Here is a 25,612-nt window from a genome sequence, read left to right as displayed (position 1 = left end):
GGAAGTCCCCAGCAGGTCAGGCAGCTGGGACACAGTCCAAACCCTCCCTTCGGTCGTGCATCCCTCTCGCTCCCTCCTGCCCGGAGGCAGGGCAGAGGCAGCGTGTCACGGGGGAATCTGACAACACTCCGCAGTCACTCCCTGCGTCCCCAGCACAGCGTGGGTCAGAGCAATCTGCTGTGCAGTCCTCCCGCTTCCGACACGTAACCTGATGGGTGAGCAGCGCCACACGCAGCTGCTCCGTCCTTTGGGTGCAGCTCCTCTTGTACGCTTCTCTGGAGAGACTGGGATGCAGCGTGCGAACCCCCTGCTGACATCTGCCCTGGAGCTCACACCCTCTTAGTCCCAGCAACGGTCAAGTCAGGAAAAAAAATTAAAATAGCCTTGAAGCTGGAAAGACGATTACTCATTGTTACATTTTCCTTAGGTAAGCAGCGAGCTCCATAGAGAACACATTTTTGATAATGGTGGGCAGCAAACCCATCTTTCTGGGGAAGTGTGTGTGTGCGTGTGCGTGCGTGAATGTGTGTGTGTGTGAATGTGTGCCTGCACGCAGGGCAGAAACAGCACAAGACCAGACTCTTCCCTGTCTCTGAAAACATTTCCATATGTTTCCATTGACCCAGCTCACCCCACACTGTATTCTGTCACCAAGACATTTCTTTCTTTCCCTGCACTTCAGACCAATGAAACATCATAGCCATGTATACACTTATAAATCCTTAATTTACAGCCCTTGTAAAAATCTTCTGCCAAGATGAAAAGCTGGAACTTCAGACAGCGTAGCCAAAGGAGAAAGGAAACAGCTCTGTGGGACGTGCGCACCCTGACGCCCTCCTCCCCGCTTGCATCTGTGCTTTGTAGGGCTTAGCTGAATGAATTTCTTTGTGCCATCTACGGGCTCAATGATACTCCTACTGAATTAGCTGCACCAGTATAAGCCTGGGCACACTCTGTATGGTGGTATTGTTGTATGCAACAGAGGCATCGCTTCTGAATCATCTTGGTAGTAGGTAGGAGAGCCCTGAAAACACTGAGGAGGAGTGTAGTGGCCTGTGCTTCTTGTGGGTGAAACAGCTCTTAGGGAAAAGACTCTTTAATGTACAATTTGGAAACAGCTGAGGGAGTCTGAGCACTGATAAAAAGAGACAACCCACAAGGCAAACAGAACAGCCAGAGATGACCGGTCAAACTCTGGGCTCCTGCAAGGAAATCTTCCTACAGAAATACTGGTGGTCCAGCGGGAGCAGGCACTTCCAAGAGCCTTTTTTTCTCTCCCAAACCCCAGAGATAGTTGCTGACACCAGCCCCAAACGCTGTGTGTGGGTTACCTAGACTCAGGCTGATCTATTCAGTCACTACGATCAGCAAACCTGCCCCAGCCAACCTTTCAGCCCCATCATCCACTGATTACACGGGGCCTTATTTTGTAAAACAGCTTTGTGGAGCACTGAGCACCATAAGCATATCGCTGTTGAATTTCTAGTTACACTGACATGGAGCCCTCACTTGGGGCCAGCAGAAGTGCTTTATGCAGCAGCAGGGCAAGCACGGGATGTCTGAAAAAGCAGTCACACTGCTACTGCACAGCCTGCGGACCAGCAGCACTCCGCAGCCTGCACTCCCTGCCCGAGGCACTTCCTATACTGCTCCCGATGAAGCCAATGTGATGTTAAGGGTAGACAAATTAACAACATTACTTTTCTGATTTACGTATAAGCTCCAAGGAAAGACCTGCTTCTGTATGCGACAGGCACCAATCCTCCCTGCTCCTCTGTTAGCAGTACCAGGGTATTTTTCTTCAGGTCTTTTCTAAGAAAATTTAGACTTCCTTTAACGTGTCTACTAACATCTCAGTCACCTTACTCCAAAAGCACGGAATTCCAGAACTAATTTCTGAATTCGGAAGGCAAACTCAGCCGTGACATTACCTTGGGCATGGGAGCAAAGCCACATTGAGCAGCAGGCAAGCATGGAGAGCCCGGCCTCTGCACCCCCTCCTCGCCTTGGCTGTGGTTTACAGGAGGCTCTGGCTGGCAGCTGCCTGTCCTGCCTGACCCCAGGTCCCACTAATTCACTCACAAGAACATCTTCGCAGCATTGCAGGTGAGCAGGGGACAATCCCATCGCTCAGGAGGGTACAACTGCATTGCTCCCATTGCTTCTCCTGGGATCAAACCTAGCTTCTTACCCCAGCAAGAGCGGGGAAGGGGAGATTGCTTTGCTTGTTACTTTTTATGAAGACAACACACTGCTTTTGGGTCATTTTCCAGGCACCAGCTGTGGAAAATGAAAAAGGACTCTGGTGAATACAGTAACCCAGACATGTTTGCACTGGCTGTTACACTAGACAGTAAACAGGTGACTCAAGCAGGGCTTGGCTCCCCTGCGTGATGGAGTCTGCACAAAGGCCTGGAGTAACCTGAACTGGAAGGTTTGCCCTGCAGCAGACACTTATGGATGCTAGCTCTGATTTTCACAAGCTCCTGAGGGAATCTGGTGCCCCAACTCTCCTAGTAAGCAGAACTTGAGCCCTTGGTTACCTTGAAAAATGAGGATGAAAACTCAAATGCGATGTTAAAAGAGAGTGGGGGCAAAACCAAGGCGAAGAAGCCAGTTCTGTAGAACAGCTGGCAGCGCACCCGGACAAGCTCGCATACGTTCATGTGCAATTGCAGATTGCCGCATTCGAAGGAAGGGCCCCCTGGAATTCGCTCGCTCCGATTCCCAGTCCAGCAGTCTGGCTGGCAGGTTATCAAAAGTCTTGAGTTACCTTCAGGATCATTTCAGCCCGAGTCATGCCTTTCACCACTATCTTTGTGTAGCTGGCAGGAGCCTTCCTCACCACTTGGGACCCAATGGAGGGCAGATCCAGGAGAACCATCTTCAGAGAGTGAGTGTCCAGCAGCAGCTGCAATAGTTAAATCGCAACCTATTATTCAGGTCCCTTTTACCAACCTCCATTAGCTGCTATAATCCAACATCCTTAAAAGTTTAACACTTCCCACATTGGAAAAAGTCCTGGTAATTGGACTGCAGGAACAGGAGGGACTGACCCCCATAATGACACTTCAAGGAGACACGATCACCCGTGGCTACATGGCAGCACTGTTCATTGATTTTAACAGAGCACTGCTCTGCTGACTTGAAACGACTTATGGCAGCTCAACATCTGGCACATAAGGCATGGATTTCCAGTCCTCTTGCCCTTGACAGTATAAAGTGAAACAATCTCGATTACCTGTAGCCGTATCGTTATTTAGATACTGAGGTCAAATGAATTAACACCATGCTTCCTCCTGCACCCAACCACCCATTGCGTCAGGTCTTCTGCATTTACTCAACCACTTCTTTTTTTTTTTTTTTTTCTTTAAAAAGAAAACTGCAACACAATACCGCTACACTGAGAACTGCTCAATATCCTGTGCTCGCTGGTACGCTGAAACTCACAGCCTGTATGTTGTTTTTTACTAGACCAGCAGCTAAATAAGCAGCAAGCAGCAGCCACAAAATTTAGCCCAGACAGACAAGCACTGTCTGAAGACAAAACGCTGTGGGTTAGGGGTTTCCTAGAGCAAAATTACCCCAAATACTGCACACTTCTGATTGCATGAGATATGTTTGAGGAGGTGAGAGAAAATCAGTGAAGGCCAGAAATCTGAAATCAATCTAGAAGAAGAGGAGCACAATTTATTTACACAGCAGCGAGTATGAAATCCTGCTGGGCTGTCAGCACACTCACCGCATTTTCTGCAAAAGGGGTCTCAGGAGCAGGTGGAGGCTTGTTCTTCTGGAGCAACACAGAACGTTACGGGCACTGCAGAACCCCCAGCAGTCACCGTGAAAAATATGAACATTTATGGCTTTCAGCACACGTGGGAATTCAGGTCAAATACAAAGGACTGAACCGAGGAGGAGGGGTGGTGGGTCATGCCAGTTCAAATCTGGACCCTGTTATCTGCGGCAGCGTATCATTGCTCTTTGCTGTCTGTTTCATGGTTTGCATGAGATCAACCGATGCTACCAATCTTGTCCTGGGAAGCCAGGAAACCACAGCACAAACGAGCAGCTCTGTGCACCCTGGAGCTGCTGGAGCCTGATGTCGGCTCAGGCTGTCATAGCTGGATTCCTGCATGTCTACGAGGGATCCCATGGATGGAAGTTTTTTCCACGGTTGGGGAATTCACGTCTTTCCCACGTAAACTCTCGCATGTCTAATAGGAGTTTTGCGCACTCTGCAGCCTTTCCCGCAGACGTAGCACTCGCAGGCTCTGTCCCCTCACTCTATTTCCCCCCATTATCCATTCCAGGTCCCTGGCATTGCTAACTCACTGCCAAAGCTTCCTGAGATGGAGAATTGTTGTTAAGTCAGAGACACAAACACAAAAAGTGAAACCTCAGTCACTCATTCCCCACACCGAACACCTCCATAAACACCGCCCTAGTGTCCAGATTTCAAACACGATTATTAGCAAACAGTAGGAAAAGCTGTGTTTAGGACCAGGAAGGCCAGGAAAGCATATTCCACAGCAACATTTGCACCAGAGGAGAGGAACTGGTGTGGAAAGATGCCGGTGGGTGACCAAGGGGCTGTTCAAAAGATGCTAAGGCAATTGAGGACCTAGATGCTGCAGAGACAGAGATCAACTTCTGAAGACCTCTGTACATCTAACCCCAGGAAGGTATGTCCCACTTATGACACATATTCACTGGGAATCAGACTAAAAACCTTCCCAGTCTGCTTTAAAGAAGCAAATTGGGCCTGTTATTCCAATACAGTAATACTAAAACCTTTTAACATTAGACAGAAGCCCACTGCTGGCAACCAGTTAATCACTTTAGACACTTATTTAAAAAAAGATTTCATTTAACCACTCTCAGGTTCTTGCTCATCGCACAAGATGAGCAGGAACCGTGCTTCACTCATTTGCTTTCCATTAAGAAAGAGGAAGGTTTTGATGTACAGCTCCTGTTTCATTTTGCAGACACACACTGCTCAGAACCCATCTTTGATGCCTAAAACCCAAGCAGCTTTTAAGGCACCGATTTGAAGTTCACAGCAGTCCCATTAGGGACAATTCTGCTTTTTTTTTTTTTTTTTTTTTAAATTAGCCCATCAGGAGCTGCTGTATGTGCAGGGGACAGCTGAAATCAAAACCTCATTCTCGCAGAGTAGCAGGGTCCCAGCCCACAGGCTGGGGTGGGAGACGGAGGGTCACAGCCCTGCAGCTGCACCCATGGTCTCAAGGCAATAAATAAATACCCTGTGCTGCCCACCCATGTGCAACCTGGGGACAGGGGCTCCTGTCAAGGGGCAGCATTTCAACAGAAATGCACACGTTAATTCAAGCGGCAATAATTCACCGTCTTTCTTTCCCTGAGATTGTATCTCACTGTCTTGCGGTATCTACAGCTCTCAAAGCGCAACAGGGAGGCAGGTTCCTGGGAGAAAGCTGGGGAGTCCTGACCTAGATGTTGGGTCATCACTTCCCTGGGTCTCAGTTACGGAGTCGCAGAGGTGGGGACGGCTCTTCCCCACCATGCAGCAGTGTTTCGGCATCTGTTTGCAATGCCTGAGGAAGCGAGGCCTGGAAGGCATTTACGCAGGAAAGAAACTGTCCTGTCTTCAGGCACTGCAGCATCACTTGCCTAGCGAGATTCAAAACTCCCACCAAACCCAGGGCCTCCATTTAGCAATTTTTTGGGACAGAATAGAGAAAACACTGCATTACGCCTCCACAACCCCATCCTTCCCACACAGCTCTGAGGAGAGGAAGACAGCGGCCATCCATAACTAGCAGGCAAACCGAAGGAGGCAAACATCTATTTGCACTCACTGGAACTCAGCCAGGACGCAGGCTCTAGCAAAACTGCCATCAGGCTGCGGAGGAGCCCTTGGGCTCCCACGGCTTCGCTTCCTCGGAGAGGAAGGAGCCAGCACCTGGGAGCAGCGAGCACAGTCCCTGGGAGGATCCGGCATTGCTCAGCTTGAGAGCTGGCACACCGCCACCGCGGGAGCGTGGTGCTGAGCACTGCGTGGGGAACGCGTAGGAATCAACCGGCTCTTGGCATACACATTGTCATGTGAGACCAAGCACTGTGTGTGTTTTACGTGCAACACTTACTTAAAAAAAAAAAAAAAAAAAAAAGTATCGGTGTTTAAACTACCTGAGGTGAGAAACTCCCTGGACACCTGGGCTTTTGGGTTGGGGTTCTTGTTGGGTTTTTTGGTAAAGTTTTCCTGTCGTCTCACTTCCCCTCCAAATAATGCTTCCTACCTCAACTCCTTTTAAGGAGCAGACACATGTATGAATAACGGATTAAAGCCATTACTGCACAGGCCCTCTTCACTGCCCACCCTCCACCTTGGAACTTCTTGAAGGAGAGGAAAGGGGAAGCACATCTCATCCAGCAACTTCGGGTTGACCACACCCCAACTCTTCTGAGCAGAGAGGCCATAGGCTTGAGTTTAACCCCAGGAGAAGGCAGAGTAGCAGCAGAGGGAAATTTGAGAAAGGATGGGACAGAAAAACAACAGTCTTTCTGAGAAGGACGCGGGAGCTTCTTGCAATAGTTTCTGCCATGAGCAACTTTTTTTCCTTTGTGCGAGCACACTGAAGGCAATCTCATCGTGACACTTTAGACAGGTGTGCAAGAGGTTTGCTGTTCCTGTGCTATTGTTACTTTGACTGGCAAAGTAAAAGCTCCTCTGCTTGGGAAGGTGCCTAGGACCCCTCTCCCACGACCGGTTCAACTGCGGCAGGATCCCTATAAACCTGCTTCCACTCTGCCCTGTACCAGAGTGTATCCCTGTTGCCTCAGCTGCACCAGAGTTCAGGACACATAACTCAGCTCTGCCCCTTTCTACCAAAAACTGCCTTGACTTCTTGAACCCAGAAGTCATAAAATATGACAGCCAATACAACTACTTCTTACCTGTTCTGCGCCCACCATGCTAATAGGTTTGCACTTGAAGAGATGGTTAATGAACTTGGGAATGAAGGAGCTGCAGAGAAGAGATACAAAATGACACAATTACATGTGAGTATTTGGAGTCATCCAGTCTTCTGTGGTAACAAAGCATGCAAAAACAAACCAGGATGGCTTTCCACAAAGACACTTTAAGTGCCTAGTTCTCAAGCTGATTCCAGACACATTAAGTATACTAAATAAATAAACCCCCAAACCCTAGGTACAATTCTTTTGCTTTAATCCACACTGATCTCAAAGTTAATTGAGAAGTTGCACACATACCCTATGTAAATAAATTGCTATAAACTATATATGAAGTATTACAGTACAAGGTCAAGAACAAGCAAACTAACTATTGTCCGTAATAAAACCCCAACATGCCAGGATTAGTATAGCTATTCATGGAATGGAAGTATCTTGATTGTATCCAGAACCTACATTTTACTGCATACAAGTAATTCCATAACACGCATATTACACACTGAACTTGAGGTCCAGCCAAGGCTGGAGGTCTGCTGGGCCCTGGACATTCACACAGAAAGGCATTCTTCCAGAAAGCTTCTAGCCAACACAATCAAGACAAGAAAAAGTTTTGTGAAAAGGAAAACACCATTACCCTATTTTACTAACGTGGACTTCAGACTCAGAAAAGTGACTAAGTTACGTACACTCAACCGGGGAGAATTTGGCAAAGACGGAAGCCCAATATTCGCCACCTTGGACAACTTACTCCAGAGCATCAACTTTGGTCTTAGCTTTTTGCTTCTTGATTTTAGGCTTTGGGGTAGTTTCACTCTTCAGTGAGAAGCAGATGCTCCCTTGTAGCAGAAGCGCTGGCTGAGCACCTGCAAAACCAGATCCTGCCCCACCTACCCTACTGAGCTGCAGCACCAGGAAAACTCAGGAGCTGAACGCAAGGAGAGGGGCCAGCATGAGCAACACAAACTCCGTCTCTCAGGAGCACACCACTCATAGTCTTGTTTTCCTCCTGCTGCATTGTTTTTAATGTACTCTGCTTCTTTCACAGAGCCTTCTTTGGCTGAATGCCTACAAAGCTCACGTTTCCAGGACCTTGTCCATGACCTGGTGGCAGGTCTTAGATTTTAATGGCTCTGTCCTAAGTTCATGTAAGTCGGTCTGTTTTCTGTCCTCTTTGAATGAAGCACTGTTTATGGTGATGATCTAAATTCAGCGTGGTTTCCCCCTTGCATCTGTCAAGCTATTTGTTTCCTTCCCAAGAAGTAAGGAGCATGGATAGCATCTTGTTTGTCCTGCCACCTGTTTTCCAAGCCAGCACATTTATTTTTTGCCCTTTCTCATGCAAGAATGACAAAAACGTAACTCAGGCACAGAGCATGCCAAGCTGCTGAGCAAATTGAAAGAAACGGTTCAAGGAAGAGTCCTTCCAAGAGAAGGCTCCTTCCCTTCCCCTTCCCTCAGACACAGCCACGACCTCTCTCAGTGAATCATCTTTTCCTGGAGAGGTGTCAAGGAGAACAATTTCAAACTACTATTGAGAACCAGCTACTGGGCTGCCCCAAATAGCTTTGAATTTGGCCACCAGAGAAACAACCTTGGCAACAAAATATAAATAAGAGGAGGAAAACAAGCCCGGTCTCCTCAGGCACAACAGCATTACAGCAGAGATGTAACTTATCTGTTTTAGAAGTCCATTTTTCAGGTGTATAACTAATTCACAGAGGGCAAATAGAGAGTGCCAAGCACAGCTGGAGCTTAGGTGATCCTATAAAATGATCAATCGGTAGCAGCTTTGGATGCAGCAGCTTGCTACAAGCGGAAGAGCGCAAGAGATTAATTGTACCTTTGATCTTGCACGTAGGTCCAACTCTCCCTCCCTCCGTAAGGTCAGGCATGGTGCTAATGCTCATGTTGTGTATGAGAAACAGGGCGAGCCTTTCTTTCTGCAGGGTGGCAGACAGGCAGCCAAAGGACCCCCTCCCCTCTTTTTTTTAATCTTCTATATAACCACATGGTCTCCCATAGACGGCATTCTGTCTTGCATGAAACAATTCCCAGGCCCCTTAGGATGGCCACCCACAATCAATGCAGAAGGCTAAAGCGACCTTCCATCCCCACATGCCTGTTATTTCACGCTGCCTTATTGGAAACAGCTTCTCAACTCCAGCAGGACAGACAAGACAAACCGTAAGATCCAAGGGCTGCTCTGGTTTTTTTTTCATTTTTTTTTTTTTTTTTCAGACTAGCAGAGACCATCAAGGGCAGTTGCACTTAACTGAAAAATCCACTTGAGTCTCTTGCCTAGGCTGGACTCAGTGCTTGGCTCTCCTAGCACACACCAGGCAATCCTGATGCGAATAATACGTGCGTATTCAACGGTAATGCTCTGCACGAGATTTTGTACTCTAAATGCCTTTACTCCCTGCACATCCACAGAGCTAGATTGGATGCCAGAATTCATTTACAGTTTCAGCTATAAAACTGAATCCAGCAAACCCTCCATAGAAGCAGACAAGTCCCCAGTGTAATAATAAAGCAGTGCAAGACAGATTAGGAACCTAAAGCACAGAAACCACAGCATCTGAGAGGCTCCCCTCCAACGGGAACGGCTCTGCCAAAGCCTGTGTTTTCCTAATCCCCTGCACTGATGACGCATCAAACACAATGCTTTGCTAAGCAAGGCAGACAGAGGTGCAACCACAGTCTGTCTGTCTGATGGGAGATGAGCTACTGCAGGACATCATTCAAAGCATCCTGGTGTCACTGAGTCACTGCAGCTGAGAAGAGTTTTGCTTTATGCTGCCCTCCAAGGCAGTGACCAGCCCTTGCAGGCTTGCCCAGGCTTAGCTCAGCCTGTTGCTTCAAAACCTCCCGAAGCAGCTTCACCATGATCTTCTTCCACCTAACTCCTCTCGCTGAAAACACGATGGGAGGACTGGGAGGACGTCTGCTGCAGTTACCCACCACGCTTGGCTGTCCACGATGGACGAGCCGCTTTTCTGGCGAGGGGGAGAGCTGTTTGTTTTTCCTGTCTCTCGGTTCTAATCTCTTCCTCATTGAGGTCAGGTCACAGACTTCCCAAACACATCCCGGCATAGCAGCCACGGCTTCGCTGCTGCGGTTTTTGATTTCAAAGGATAAGGATCGAGGTGCGGTGAGAACAGAGCCCCTCACCCTGCCTGCGAGTGCCTCCTGGAAAGCCGGCTGCTTCTCACTGTTTCAAGGGAGTGAGGGCTGCATTTTGGTCAAAACAAAGCAAATATGACAAATTAGGTTAGAGGATTGATGCAATTTCTGATGGCCATTTTTCTTCTTCCAGACTTGGCTCAGATCCCTCAGTTTTAAATTTAGTGACTTTAGATGCCTTCTCCCCTGTGGTCCTGTAACTCAACACTAGCACTTTATACAATCCATTAATGCTGAGAAGTGGCTGGCAGTTCAAAAAGATACAGGCATTAACATACGGAGAAGCACAATGCCTGTTAAAAGGATTTTCAGCGTTGTGGAACACACAAAAGGCCAGGTATTTATACTGGGCAGGCCAGCATATTCCATAAGAATTCAGAGCTTCAAAAATACAAATGTTTGTATGCATTAAAATGTCGTAAGCATTTTAAGTAGATCAGTGCACCCTTACCACTGGACTAGTTTGCCTTAAAACCATGTTGTACAGAAGGACTCTAAATATGATCTGGCAAAAACAATCTTCAGGAACGAAATTTCACTTCTACGCCTGAGCCATGGAACAGCGAATTGAGGACTGTGTCTTAATTTTAATATGCTGTAGATCAGAGCTGTACCTGTCTTAACGTTTTGAAGTAGAGCAGTAGTTTTGCAGGTTTCTGTGCTCTTCTATGGAACAAGCTGTGATGAAGGCACTCAGCTTAGATGTGAACTTTTCTCAAACGTGAGAGCTGGATATTTTATCCGGAGTTTACTTGGTATGTGCTTAGCAATAAAGTTAAAAGGGAGGCAACTAAGCTGAGGTATTAAGAGTATGCTGTGAACAGCTGAGTAAATGGGGGGTTTTATTTATCACCATGTTAGCAATATAAAATTCAAGCGTAACCACATAGAAGGCTTAAGTGCAATAAATTTTCACCAAGATAGCATTTCAAACAGTGATTATGGGCGACGTCATAATATGATTTATCAGTCACTGCTCCTTAATGCAAGCTAATGAGTACCCTGAGATAGAAAGGGGGGAATGAAACTCTCAGGCCAGCCTCCCTGCTGCGAAAGCTAACAGTTCTCAGGAGAGCCTGCTGCATCCTTCCCTGCTGAAGCAGGAGCTGAAGGTCCAGTCTCAAACCCACACAGTAAGTGCCAGGCCATACAGTTTATTTCAGGATGATTAGCTTATTACAGATGAATGAAACGTTAAGGTATTTTAGAGTGACACATGATATGCATGGTACTGCTCCCAAGTCTACCAGCACAGTCACATGCAACACCAAAAGCAGCAGCTACAATTGGCAGAGTCCTCCTGAGGGTTTTTCTTGGGGCATTGGCATGCAAAGCTCAGCTGGCCACAGGCAAGCAGGGAAGGGTTCAAATTATCTTCCCAAAGAACTGCATTTTTGTTTCAGACACATCACTTCCAAGTTTGGATGTCCAAGAGGCGCTGGAGAGCTGCACCCTCAACCCTGAATCCAGAGGCAAGGGGCATTTCTGTCTCATCTTCCAGTTCTTTCATGCTGCTCAAGTGACTTGCCAGGAAGACACTCGTAATATCCCCCAAAATCTGAATGTATATTTCCCCTCCTTACTGAATTATTTTTGCACAAAAAAGCAGCTTTTAGACTCTGAAGGTAGAATATACTCATCACACATGCCCTCCTTACAACAGTGCTACAGCTATTAGAAAAGTTATTTTGAGGCAAATGATGCACTAAATTTCTCAGTACCTGGAAGCACTGCAGCCTCTTATCACTGGAAGGAAAATAGGTTCCCATAGCAAGAGTCATGTCTACATTCAGACATTCAAAGTTTTTTAAAGATGTCCAACCCAAAACTTTCTATACTTGGCAAACAGTAGACAGTGATCATCACAAAAGTTTATGGGGTGGTTTAGGCACATAAAGAGGAACCAATCAATACAAATACCTGAGAAAATCTGCCTCAGCAGGAAACTTCAGACATGAAATTGAAAGATCTTTTAACCTTGCCAGCAGCTGCTGGTGTTTGCTGCCTGACCCCACCTCCCTCTGTGGTCTCCTTGGATGGAGAGGGTCTTGACCCAGGTACTAACAGCCACTGATGCTGCACACTAGAAAGCAAATAGATTATCACGCACAAACAGACTAGTGAGAACCAGAGACCTCAATAAACTCTGTGCCATGTTGGTAACTTACTTTGCAAATTTTATACAGAACTGAGTGAAATACTTTCTCGTGGAGGCCAGATTGTCGCGGATGATGGGGACGTTCTGTTTGATGTGGAGAATCACTGAGGTGACATAAGGACTCTGGTCACCAACGTGTTCCACGTTCTGCCACTGCATCTGCACAAAGGGGAAAAAACAACCAAAAAGACTGCTTAATTCATTAAGATTCAAGCAATAGGTAAGGAAAACCGTACAGACTTCCTGCCAAAAGATCTCTATGGACTCATCAAGAGACTGCCTCTGCAATTCACCACCAAGGTCAAGCTCTTCGTCACTATACTGATTGAGCAAAACCCTTCCACAAGATACAAAGAAAACCGAGAGCCGCCCTTTCTGCACCAGAGCAGAGGGAGACTGCGACCGGTAACCTACACAAACGGGGACCAGTAGGATTAAAAAAGCTTTTGGAGCACGCCAGACTGCCTTGATATTTAACAGTTTCCAGTTTGCCGGGATGAAGTGCCCATATAAATCCTGATTACAGGCATTTGAGAAAATATCTGCAAGCTTGCAAAGTCTGGATTCCTGTATGGCAGCCAAGACTTTAATACTGGTGAGACTGATGACAGATAGATGGAAGAGGTAGAAAGTCTTGAAGTCCAAAGCACTCTACACCAGCGTAGCTCACACTGAAAACGCTTCTGGTGTACAAGCTAGGATGCCAGCTTCAGCTCATCCCAAATACATGTAAAAAAATACAAAACAAGAAGAGTTACTCAACCTCCCATTTTGTTTTCATTTACCGTCAGCAGAAATGCAAGAGAATAGCCCCTGTGAGCCAGATGTGAGACTCCCTTGACCTTCTCTGGGCCTTATTTGCAGTACACAGGGAGTACACAGTATAAGTCGGGGGGGGGGGAGAGGTAACTGGGTAAGGCCTGGCCAAGCATCCATGTATATAACAAAGTCTCACTGAGGAACACGAGCATCCGAAAAAAGCACTCTTAGCCATGCTACTGTTCAGACACTACGCACTCTGCAATGTGCTCCAACTGTTTGGAGATGCTGTTCCTCATGCTTAAGATGAAACAGGAGGAAAACAGATATGAAATGAGGATAGCAAACAGGGCACATGTGGAAGATGAGCTTTTTCTTTTGAGGAGGTGTTTGTCCTCAAACTTGTTTCTCAAGTTCTGGATTTTGCATGTAGTTTTTTATTCCTGGTTTTAATTTAATTACAGCTACTTTGTCCACTGCAACCCAGCTGATTCAATTCCATCCAAACAACATGCAGCCTAAGTGACTTGATGGGCAAGAGAAGACAAATTCTTTGCAAAACCACAGTGTCTGAGAGAGTCTACACGTGTCCTACCACAGCTGTCTTCATTTAAACCAACCAAACAAAATCCCAACCTGCTCATCTCAGATCACCTGGGTAGCTAGAAAGGATATCTCTCTCTCATTACCTGCTCTACAGGTTTTCATTCCGTCTTATTTTCACTTGGAAGATTGCTCAAGAGACAACTGCTTTTCTACTCCTCATGGTACTTGTCATATCCAAAAAAGATACTTTGTGCCTGTTTCTCTGACGGACTCGCACATTCCCAGTGCTGGCCCGTCTCGATAGACAACGATCCTCAACCAACAGACCATCCCCATATAGTGAGAAGAGCCAGAAAGTGGGAAGGGACTGCTGTGTTGAATTATTGCAACAACAATAGAACAGTAGCTCTTTCATTTTGTTGGTCTTCATTCCAAAAACAATACTTTATAACCAAACTTTTAAAGCATGAACAGTAAAAATAGTCCTTTGTGTGTATGTATGTGGGTCTGTTTCACCCCAAAAAAACCCCAGTAGCTGCAATGAAAGACATAGTACACATACTGAAAAGTAATCAAAAGAAATATGAGCCTAACTCTTCTGGTAAAGCTTTGTTCCTGTCATTTTAAATTTATTCTTCTTTTTCCCTTGTCCTATGTTTTTCTTGGGATATCCACATAGTTTACATACACAAGCTGAAAATGAGCCCAAAGAACAGGAGCGGCGAGGGTTTGCACTCGCCGGCCAAAGGCAGAAGCCCAGCGCACGGGCCACCCGCAGCACCCGAAAGACACCTGCATGCCGCAAGGACACGGGGCGACGCGGCTGCCTGCGAGGGCAGGACCTGAGTTTGAAGACCTGCTGCTACCTTCAGAGCTGGTTTTCACAACAAAAACACCAGACCATCAAGATTTTAGGGCGCTTTCTTAAAAAGGGGAGGAGAAGAGAGAAACCCCTGAGCAAAACTGGGGTGGTTTGACATCTAACGAGAGCTGCACTACCTTCTGGGCATAGCGGGGGCTCAAGAGCGCTCCTGGGTCTGCCTGGCTGTGGGTCCCCACGTCCCCACGTGTCCCCGTGTCCCCAGAGAGCTGGGAGTGGGGTGGCAGGGCCAAAGGAGGAACCACCAGGTCCCTCCTCCACGTCCAGCACCGACATGGGTCTCTAGCAAAAGGGGTTGCTTCATGATTTAACGGAGGATGAATCAGTGTCCAGGTCTCCCCGTGCTCCGTAGCATCCCACTGCCAGCTTACCCTAACGATAAGCTCCGGACCGGGCAAGGGGAGCATCCGTAACCGCCGCACCAGCACCTTCTCCCTTGCCCTCGTGTCGCTCAGGCAGAAAGAGGCGAGAGGGAAAGGAAAGCCAGTGGGTGCTGCGGGCAGCAGATACTGCTGCCTCTGAATCTGCCTCCGTTGTTTTCTGACACGAGTTTTGGTTTGCGCTGTTGCATGCTGCACCTTGTTTGAAGGCTAAAATGCGCTCATGCTGACTTTTAATTAGCAGCTGGCAGCTCTGATTGCTCTGCTCTTGGGGTTTTCCTTGTGTGTATTGCAGAGATTATTAAAGCTCCGTGTTTAAGCGCTTGCTGTTGTCCACTCAGTTGTAAGGAAGTAGGAAATCGCAGCTGTGCCAAAAGGTTTTAGCAAAATATAAAAAACCAGCAAGCGATCAACATGAGTCACTAAAATGTCCCCCAGCCCCACTTACAAGCACAGTTTTACATATAAATCGATGTTTAATTCAGCAAGTAAATCAAGCCTTATCCAGTGCAATCCATAAACTTAATTGGGGCAAAAATATCCCATGCAGATTAGCAGTTCCCTCATTCCAACAATTAAAAATAAAGCACACCAGGCAATTTAAGCACCTGCTACAGATCAGTACAACACGTTCACAGTACTTTGTTATCCAGAATATGACAACAGGGGTTTAGGGCAAATTCCTCTCCTACCCCACATCCCAGCTCCCCGTCCTACAGCCGTGTTTAATCATTCTACACCTGCTGTAAAGTTTGAGTAAAGATTATCACCTACAAATTTTGTAATATGGCGCTTTCTTGTCATTTACCATTTCTTTCAGAATACACAAGGTAAAGACTCGGGGAAACTGAGCACCATTACCAGCTGAAAGCAATATTCACGATGCCATTTTCTGTGTTAAATCTCTCAAAGTGGCCTGCAGCCAAAGTGGATTTAGAGGTTTAAGTATTTCTTAATTTACCTCTATAGTTACCAAACATTTTTGCAAGGAAAAAAAACAAAAACAAGAGACTCCAACAGAGGACTGGGGATGTTCAATCTTGCAGGACACCAGAGTGAAGTAAATGAAAAGCAGCTAAACAAAGGAAGAGCCCTAATGGCACAGGGGTCTTGAGTCAGACATGCCTTCCCAGTAAAGGAAAATTGGAATGGATCAGCCACGCACTTTTTACTCATTTAATATAGACTGAAATTTTACACTTCCAAATACTAACTCTGCATTTAAATAATTATATGTGTTTCTTATTCAACTGTCAGAGTAATAACCCAGCCCTAAAGGAAAGGGAAGAAGAGGGTGAAGGAAAAAAATCTCTTCCACCAAACCCAGGTCTAGTAAAAACCACATAAAAGCGACTCTGTCTGATGCAAATAGTGGAATGTGTGCACAAGTGACAAGTATTTATTTAGCTAATTTCATAACACTTAACTTGTTTATATATCATCAGTCCCATCACATGTGCTGCATTTTACCAGTGTTCCAAAGACAAAAATAAATGGCCTACCAGCTGCTCCTTTCTCAAGGTTGTGGTTTACTTGGGTATAAACAGTCAGAGCTAAGTGATTCAAATACTACTACACTATGTAGGTTCAGGGGATCTAAGGAACTGACATGGCAGACACGCAACACCTGAAGTGCTGAGCCCTTCCCAATGGTGTTATTTTACTGGGAAAAAAAAAAAAATCCTCTTTTCATTTGGAACATGTACAAGCTCTATTACCAGCTGCATTCCACTTCAAATATTAGCTGGGGGTGGCGGGGCTAGTTACAGCTGGAATACATCATAAAGCAGAAAGCTATTAAAATTCATGGCAGCGAGACAGTGTGTTGATCCTACAAAAATGGAGCTCTATGTTTAATATTTCTAATTAAAAAAATAGTTCAATCCACTTTTGTTGTCTTCACCTCTGTCTAAAGCAGTCTGGGTTTTCACAATACTTTGGCAAGAAAACACAGTTCTGTGTTTCAAACGTATAAAAGCCAGCAGTGTAACTGCAACAAAATCCTTAAGCACTAATCACATGGGCCTCTCTAGGAATGGCTCCATATGTCCTTGAGAGGATCACAGAAGCAATAGGGCTCAATCTCAATTCCATATTACCCTTTGAGTACCTCCATTTAATGGCCACAAACAAGCAGGCTAGTAAAACTCCTTGTCAAAGAACACAAAGAGGATAGCAAATGAGAAGGTGTATTTGAAATTTCATGCTAACAAAAGTTTTCCCAATTTTAAAGGCTCCACTGGCATTAGGAGGTGAAAGCGAAAGCCTTAGATACTGACAGAAAGTATATTTGTTATCCATGTATTTTAACATGCTGCAAAAGAATGAAAGCTCTAATCTGAATGATAGGAGTTTTTGGAGTGAAGGATATATTTATAACTACAGCAATTGCTGCTCTAAGAAGCAAGAAGAAATCAATAGATGGCTAAGTCTCAAGGCAGCATAAAAGGATGTGTCAATAGTGAAATCAAGCAATCAAAGCAAACAAGGACTCCACATGGATCGTAAGACTACCTCTTCCCGAAACAAATCCATCCCCTACCTTGCTCATAGCAGTCAGGGCAGGGTCACAGGCTGCATCCAGGTCCTGCACTAACAGCTGTATGCTGTTGGAGATTACACTGCAAAAAAAATCAAGCACGAGTTTTAGAATAGTACTCAGCAACACGGTGCCAGAACTGGCTTATTTGACTGTGAAAGGAGGAAAATCATCTACTAGCTGACAGTAGCATTACGCTGTGAATACATATGGCTAAAACTTGTACTGAAAAGAAGCCGGGAAGGTCTGCGTGCGGTTCATCAGGAAGCTACACAATGGGCTTTAGTGTAGAGGGGACATTTTTACAGTTGACCCGTCTCTGTTTTGACACATAGAAGGGGCTGGAGATCAAAGGTGTCAGATGGGGTAACCCCCACCTTCGCATCAGGAAGAGGAGAAACCCCCGAGTATCGAGCCCAGACTGGGATTTGGCTTCAAATTTAATCCAGTCTGCATAAAACCAACATTTTATCATCTCTCCGCTTATTCACGGTCAATATTCTACTACTCACAGAAACTTGCAAAGAGGATTTTAAAAAGTACATCTGTATGAGTTCTGAACATGTCTCCCATTTGAGAAGATCAAGGCAGATGTCTTATTTACACTATGTCTAGGATTGCCGCCATCCATTGTTTGAGTTTCTCAGAGACATATACCAGACTAAAGAACACATTAGTCAAACACATTTCTCTTCCCGCCCCCCCCCTTTTTTTTTAAACAGCATGATATTGCTTAGAGACATATTTGATGCCACCATATTACGATGTGCATAAAGGTGCAACCGATCCTAAAACAACAGCCGAGAAACACTGTCTGCAGCAACTCAGACCACCCTCAAGGGCACGTAACCCAGCACTCGCGTTACAGGCAACTTCTGCTAGAACTAATAAGTGACTGTGTTTCACTAAGTAAGTACAGTTTTTAAAAACAGTGTAAACTTCAAATCTGCCACAGATGCCTGTTTACAACTTTGGGATTATATATGTAAGAACTGGATTGTACTTTTGCTCTTTCTCATGATGGTAGCACAGATGGGAATTGCAGACCTGTAAGAAATCTGACCAATGCTTCCTCAAACCATCTTTCCTCCCCCTCATCTTCTTTGTGAAGTTCTGGATACTACTCTGGAGTTCACTGTTCAAAATATTTTTAAGTGTCTACCTCCTTGTCGAGATATATCACCCACTCTTAATTCTGCTGCTGGGACCTGCGTGTTGTTCTTTACCACAACCCACAGAGGTTGTCTATTCCCTTTCCTAGAGCTCCAGCACATAAAGACTGGAACAGGATGCCAAGTAAAAGACTGTTCCTTCAGAGCAATTAATTTGTTTGTAAAGCCAAACTCATCCAAAATTAGTTGGAAAAATTAGCATGGGAGATGAAGTGACTACTGGCTTCAAGTTTACATGACCTGAAACTTGCATTGGCATAAAAAAAGCCTGCGACCATTTCTGCTGGTGCCACTGCTTCTGGTGGGATTTACTACAGGATTTACTCCCTTGGGGGATTCCACCAGCTCAAGCAATGCCAAAGGAGCGAGACTGAAATAACCGTCTCTTGGGCACAGCTGACTCCTGCAGGGCAGCTGCTGGCAGCGACTCGTAGGAAAGAGTTGTGGTTCAGCACCAAGGCAAAACACAACCCTCTCAGTGGAAGGAAAGCAACTTCATCACTAGTCTCCACATGTCGGGAGTCTGTCCGAAGCTGGGTCACAAAGTACAGGCTCTCACCTGAAAACCACAAGATTGCAAACAGGGAGACAAACCTATTTATCTACTTTTCAAAATAAATACCTCCTGTAGAGGGGTAACGGTGCAGCAAGAAGCGTGTTGCAAACGCAAAACATCATGACATGCCAAGAGGGCCTGGATCCTGGTTCTGCTAGAAGCCACTTCAAATCTTTGCCCCCAGCAGCATGTAACAGTACTTCAGCAGCAGTTAATGAATCCTCATACAATCCCTGACAGATGCACAGAAGCTCATAGATTGGGAAGCTGAGGCCATAAACGAGCAGTATAGTTCTAGTACAGTAAGTTCTTACTATAGCAAACTCAACGCTTCAGGCCTTCGAGGGGTCTCTAAATGTTGCCCATAATCTCACAACAGATTAATAGGGCAGGAAAGTGGGAATCATGGATTTCTGGATTTACATGCCAATAATTTTCCTTCTGTGGAGCTTCAAAAAGAGCTCATTATTTTTCCCACATTTCCTCAAAATGCTTAGCCACCCCAGGGGTAACCCCCCCCTGCTCAGAGTCGATCGCTTTATACATATTTGGGGTGGTTCTGCACTATCCTTTCTGCAAATGAAGAAACACTTTCCAGGGTGTGTAAGCAGCAACATTTTATCACTTTCTTTATGACCATGCCTAACAAGACATCAAATCCCAGAAGAAACAACTTGTTTGGTATTGAATGAGCAAATGCCAGAGAAGTTTATAGCTATGACTTACACTGACAGAAGACTGGACAAAGCGCTATACTGGAACAGACTGAAAGTCAATTAAAAAGCCTTTGTTACAAGATACATCAGGCTTGTCAGTTTAACTTTAAAGCTGTCCAAACCAGCAAATGTGAACTATACGTTTAAACAATTTCCAAAACACATCATATGGGCTGCCTACAACCAACCACCTCACGAGGCAGCCACTGTGGAAACTGAGCAGCGACTCAAGGTAGCTGGCTCCCGCCGAGAAGGTCACGAAAAAACACAAAACTCACCCTCAACTTGTCCATGTTAAGAAAACCCTATCATATGGCATATTTTATTTCTACTCCCCAGGTACCTTGCTTGCTTTGGCTTAGTGGACACAGCAACCCTAGCTTTTGGTCAGGGATTCACTCTTAAAAAGGTCTGAGAAATATCTAAAGGGAAGGGAGTTTCTGCAACCTGGAATGGAGCCCGAGACCATGTGAAAAACCTGGATGGAGATTCAGTGGGATCCTGCCCACTGGAGCAAGAGATGAGGAATCACAGGAAGGAAGTCTTCTGAAAAAAATCTTACTGCTATCTGGGCTGAATCTTCGTTTTATGGAGAAGGAGAGCTGGTGATAGGGATTATTTTCCCAGCTTTGCCAAGGTTTTCTTATGTCTGATGTGAGGCAAAACAATTATTTTTTTGCCTCGATTTCCTTCTCTCAAAAAATATTCAATCTGTTTGTCAGTGGTGGAAAGGAGAGGATGTTAGAGGGGAATATTTTTAGCATCGTTACGTGAAAAGTTATTTTAATGAATGATAATCTTCTCTCAATTATAATCCCCAAATATAAGATTGGATCAGTCTTTTATGTCCTCTGAAATGGGGTTTGATCATACTGACAAGGCTGCTGATTAACAGTGGGAAGTTAAAGCAGGAAGGAATGTACTGAAATAGCTTCCTTTCTTGAAATGTAACAGCCACCTCACAGAGCTGCCAAGATGCAAATGATGTTTCAAATGGAAACTCACTGTTTCCTTTCCCCTTTCCAGTGCTCTTGTTCCTTTGGCTAGGACGATGGGGAACAACTACATCTAAAGTCTGTACTACTGCTGCTCTCGTTCTAGCCAAAGGATGACCGTTCCTTCACCAGGGAAATGCCTATGCCTAGGCTGCGTATCTGGGTGGGTCCTACTGCTGGCTGGGTCCTGCGACACTGGGATCTTGGGCTTGCATTACTCCAGCACCATCTGGCTGACAAACTAGGATGTTTGATATATTCTGGGAGGATGCATCTGCTGAACATACATGCTGAAAGTGTCCATCTCTCCCGTCAGGTTGATTCTCTCCACTAGACTTGCATCCACTTTTTCTTTGAGTTTCTCTTCCAACTGTTAGGAAACAAAACAAGCAACAGAAAGATCAGATTTCTTTCTTGGAATGACCATTCTTGAAAACTTATGTCCTGGAAAAGTCAGCTCTTAAAACCTAATCTGTGCCCAGACCATATCCAAAACTCAGCCAGTGAATACTGGAAAACTCTCCTTGTTGGACGCCCTGGACATATTGATCTGCCAGGATGGCCTATGGTGGCACTGTGTCCTCAAAGAAGTAAAACTCCAAGGTCATATATGTAACTCTAGTATGACATGCTAATGTACTAGCTTGACACTGTGGCACCTGTCTTGCTAATAAAGATGTTTTTCAACACCCTGCCTGTGCCCAAACTGCAGAGGAGGAGGATTGCCAGTTCTAGTGGTGGAGAGGCCTTGATACAGCCAAACATCACAGCTCATCTACTAACCTATGGCATTTTGAAAGCACCTGAATGCAACAAGCATTGTGGCTGCAAAGCATATCAGCATAACTACCTCCTCTCTTCACTCCACCTTGCCCCAATATTTCATGCAAGCATTGTCCCAAACCTATTTTGAATTACTGTTTTTCTTGTTTTTATAAAAGGGAGATCACGAACCATGACAAGACTCTTTTTTTTTAAAAAAAAATTCTATCCAAACAAATTATGTAACAAGTATAAAAGGACTGAATCCAAAACTGATGCTGCAGAGCTGGATTACAAGCAAATTACTTTTCTCAGGTAGAAAAAGCAAAATCAATACTTTTCTTTCTTTGAAATATAGATTTAATAATGTAGAGTTCAATAATCAATGGGATACTGTGTGGAGCAGACACTGCTACAGATATTTTAGTACTTCTGACTCTTCCAGTCTCCACAGCAGCCTACCCCTGAAGAGGGAGCAGCACAGCATCTCAGGACAGAAGAGGGGCTGCTGCTGGGTGCAGTCTCAGCGGTGCTGTAGAGGAAAGCTCACCTGCTGGGTGGTCGCCAAGCAGTACTCTGCAGTACTTAGGATGCTGCAAATGAGGCAGAGTTCTTCTAAAGTAAACTTTGCCACTTCAGAGCCTTCCTTTTCTTTCAGCAAACTAGTGATGGTGAGCCCACCGCTGCTGCTAGTTGTCCTGGAAAAAAAAGACAAAACCTCTAGGGCTTTCAGGTGTACAGACACACACATTGCAAAATTACTACTAGATTTCAATGCCATAAAAAGCCCTTATGACCACAAAGTCCAATGCCCTGTGCAACACAGGTCAGTGGCATTCTACATCAAACCCACAACTGCTATTTTGGTTAAGAAAGATCTTTTAGAAAGACAAACAGAACTTTGTATCAAGTCTGTAGGCAAAGGACAACTCACTCATTCACAACATGCTAGATTAGGATGCAAGTGGAATACAGCTTTCCCCAGCTAGCTTCACCTTCACTGCCAGTTACTCAAAATCCAATTAAAGATTACAGAAAAATCTCAGTAACTATCAGGCAGCTTGTCATATTTATCTTCTCAGTCTTAAACAGATGTCAATATGCATTTGAAACTTTGGTAACCTGTTTTAAAAACTGATGATATCAACACAGTAAATTATAGAAGATGTGGCTTCTTTCCACTGTCTTCCAGTGATTAATGGCTGTGTATCAACAAAGAAGGACTCAGAACAATTTAGTCAGGAAATTCCCTACCTCTCAACTCTTTATAATCCAAATCCATTAAAAAATAGGACAGTGATATTTATCTTGGACAGCAAAAATGGAGCACACAAAAAAATGTGTATAAAGAATGCAACTGAGGTCTGATGGAGAATGCACATTAAATTTATCTTTCCACTTGTCTGGATGTAACCCTCTCCCCTTCCATCTGTAAAATATTTTACTGGTTTCAGAAATTCATTCTGCTGCTCCCAGGTTTACAAGGGAAACAAGCTGAAGATGGTAAATAGCATACAAAATTATCTGTAGTTAAGGTTGGCAATATCTGAAGGAGGTTCTTTAGCCTGTATACTTATCCATATTGGTGTAAACTCATAATGATTTCCTTTATTTTCACTGGATTTACATCTACATATTTTATTCACACATCTATAAAATGTTACAGAGCAGAGGGAGTTACAGGTAAGCACTTTAGCAAAACACAAATAAACCACCTTCATTATAAATTACTGTATGTATAATGTTGAGCTAAGGCAGCTAAGAATCACAGTACGAATTGGTTACCCAAGTAGCAGGGTAAGTACAATTCTGAAAGCCAGACCTCTCTAAAGAGACTTGGGCTGGCATTTCAAAAGGAATTTCAAGAAACTGTAAATCTGACTGCTAATCAAAGCCAAATATGAAGCTATCCTCCAGGGGCCCTTAAAAGAAAAACAATCCCGTGACTGTCCGTTTGGTCTCTTGCTGTTTCTCAGTGCAACAAATTGAACTATTGAGAAAATTGTGAAGTAAATGTAGTCATATTGCTGCTTCGTGGTTTCTTTGACAGTGAAACCTGAGTGTTCACAAGCATGTATTTATTAATTATGTTTACAAAGCATCTGCTCCTCACTGGAATGTCTCACCAGACAGTGCTGCAGCATTTGGGAAGCGAAACTCACTTGGGCAGGTTTCCAGACAGAATTTTCCAGGCGTATTCCCGAAGGTACTTCTGGAATATGGTGGTCAGGGCTATCATCGGCTCGCCTGTGCTGAGCTGGGAGCACTGCACCATGCACTTCTTGTAGTACACAAAGAGGTCAGCACAGCTGGGCAGGACGGCTCCTCCTTCGTCCACATTGGGTTTGGGGGGACCTTGAGCCTTGAAGTCAGCCACAAACCTGTCAATCAGTTCGCCAAGATTTCTGATGTAGGGGAACAACAGAAAGATATTTTAGTGTGTTGGGGGAGGAAAGGGAGGGAAGAGAGAGAATAATGCTTAAAACCAGATGCCCTGTCTTGTGACACCAGCAAACACGTTCAGATTTTAGCAGTTGGGTATTCCACCCTTTCTTATCTCCACCCTCTCAGCACAAAGCTCATACAATAACGCAGACTGAACTGATGAGTAACGACCTTTTGTACTCAAGAGTTTTAGTGGCAGCTTCAATCTGTTCTCCAGTCACATATAAAAGCTCACAAGTCTGCCAGGACTGGGTTCAGCACATTTGATGCAAGTGCCTAAAGCGTATGCTCAAGTTTCATTCCTGGCACTGGCAAAAGTAACAGTCGGGCTTCCCATATCAGCCGCCTCTGGAGCAGACCTCAGGGAATATGGCTTTTAAAGGGATGTGCTCAAAATGGTGTGCCATTTGCCATTTCTTGGTCCCATTTGGATACCACCTGGTTTTGCACAACTTCACACGTCCTTTAAAGAAGTTTTATTTAGCATGAGCACAAAGTGCACTTCCTACTTAAACTCTTTTTAAAAGCACAAAAAGCCCTCCTATTGTCTCCAGTGATTCATTATAACCTGATCCTTACTCAAATACTTTGGTCTTTAGGCAACAATAAACTTCACTCCACCGTTTCATCACAACAAAAAGGCTTTTTAGCATGGCAGAGGGCCAGAACCATCAATACAGAACCAAAGAAGTCTTCTGATCTTGGGGAGTTCCTCTGGTCCTACTCCTCCAGAGACAGCACATCCGTGTCAGCAACCAAGACCAGCTCTCCTGACACCGGAGCTCAGCTAAGTGGAGTAACCTTTGCCAGACGAACTAAATTACAGCAATAAACCTCCTCCCCCAGACACAGAAATACATACAACCTTCCACAAGGAAGTTTGGCTTTTGAGGAATATATAGACATTTCAGATGACAGAGTGGCACTCTGCTGACCAAAAGGAGTTGTGAAGTTCCTGTATTTTATATTCCCATTTCCACTACGGTCTTAGCTCCACTTCCCCCAGCTCTCCCCTTCCCACAGCACAGCCTTCATCCCTCTCATGGCTGAGCGTGTAACGGCTGTGCTGTGCCACGATCCAAGGTACCCAAGTAAAAAGCCAAATTGTTAGAAGGGGAATGGCAGAAGAAAGAATCTGAACTGTAACTCCTGCAAAAAACTGAACTACCTTTTTTTTTTTTAAAAAAAAAGGCATTATTTTATAGTTAATGTATTATCATTATTTTTCAGAAACAGACTTATTTGACTGAATTGCAATGCTGTCCATAGAAACGAAAAACCTTCTTTAAAAGCCTCTCAAAGAGTTTCAACTTGGAATGTTCTCCTAATCTTAGGCCAGCTCACAGGGCACCCAGCACAACACAAGAGTTCATGCACAGAGACTGCATTAGGGTCTCCTGGGATGGGTACGGCGTTACCGCCAGCACCGATGGCACAGCGGCTGAGACTCTTCAGCTCATTCTCACTTACCTCTGCCAATGAAAGGGGAAAAACCACGCCAAAGAGGAAAACTTTTCCCCAGTTTCTGTCCTTCCTTTCTTTTTGTCTTGTGAAAGAGAAAAACCAC

The 25,612-nt window shown here is 45.0% G+C and overlaps 1 protein-coding gene across 4 annotated transcripts in view; it reads right to left on the bottom strand.

Annotated features, from left to right (window-relative positions):
* VPS53 (VPS53 subunit of GARP complex) overlaps positions 1-25,612 on the bottom strand; it is a 69,348-nt gene that overhangs the window by 3,936 nt on the left and 39,800 nt on the right. For all 4 annotated transcript variants that reach the window (XM_030028310.1, XM_030028311.2, XM_041126730.1 and 1 more), the window contains 7 exons: positions 23,763-24,005; positions 22,151-22,298; positions 21,126-21,208; positions 17,403-17,481; positions 12,306-12,454; positions 6,937-7,006; positions 2,774-2,911 (listed from right to left, as the gene is read on the bottom strand). In XM_030028310.1, the coding sequence (XP_029884170.1) occupies positions 2,774-2,911; positions 6,937-7,006; positions 12,306-12,454; positions 17,403-17,481; positions 21,126-21,208; positions 22,151-22,298; positions 23,763-24,005 (910 nt within the window). The remainder of the gene's footprint in view (positions 1-2,773; positions 2,912-6,936; positions 7,007-12,305; positions 12,455-17,402; positions 17,482-21,125; positions 21,209-22,150; positions 22,299-23,762; positions 24,006-25,612) is intronic.

This window comes from Aquila chrysaetos, chromosome 10 (genome assembly GCF_900496995.4).
Source record: "Aquila chrysaetos chrysaetos chromosome 10, bAquChr1.4, whole genome shotgun sequence".
In the NCBI taxonomy this organism is placed as follows: Eukaryota; Metazoa; Chordata; class Aves; order Accipitriformes; family Accipitridae; genus Aquila; species Aquila chrysaetos.
Note: the sequence above shows the minus strand (reverse complement) of the source record. Positions and strands in the feature narration are given on the sequence as shown.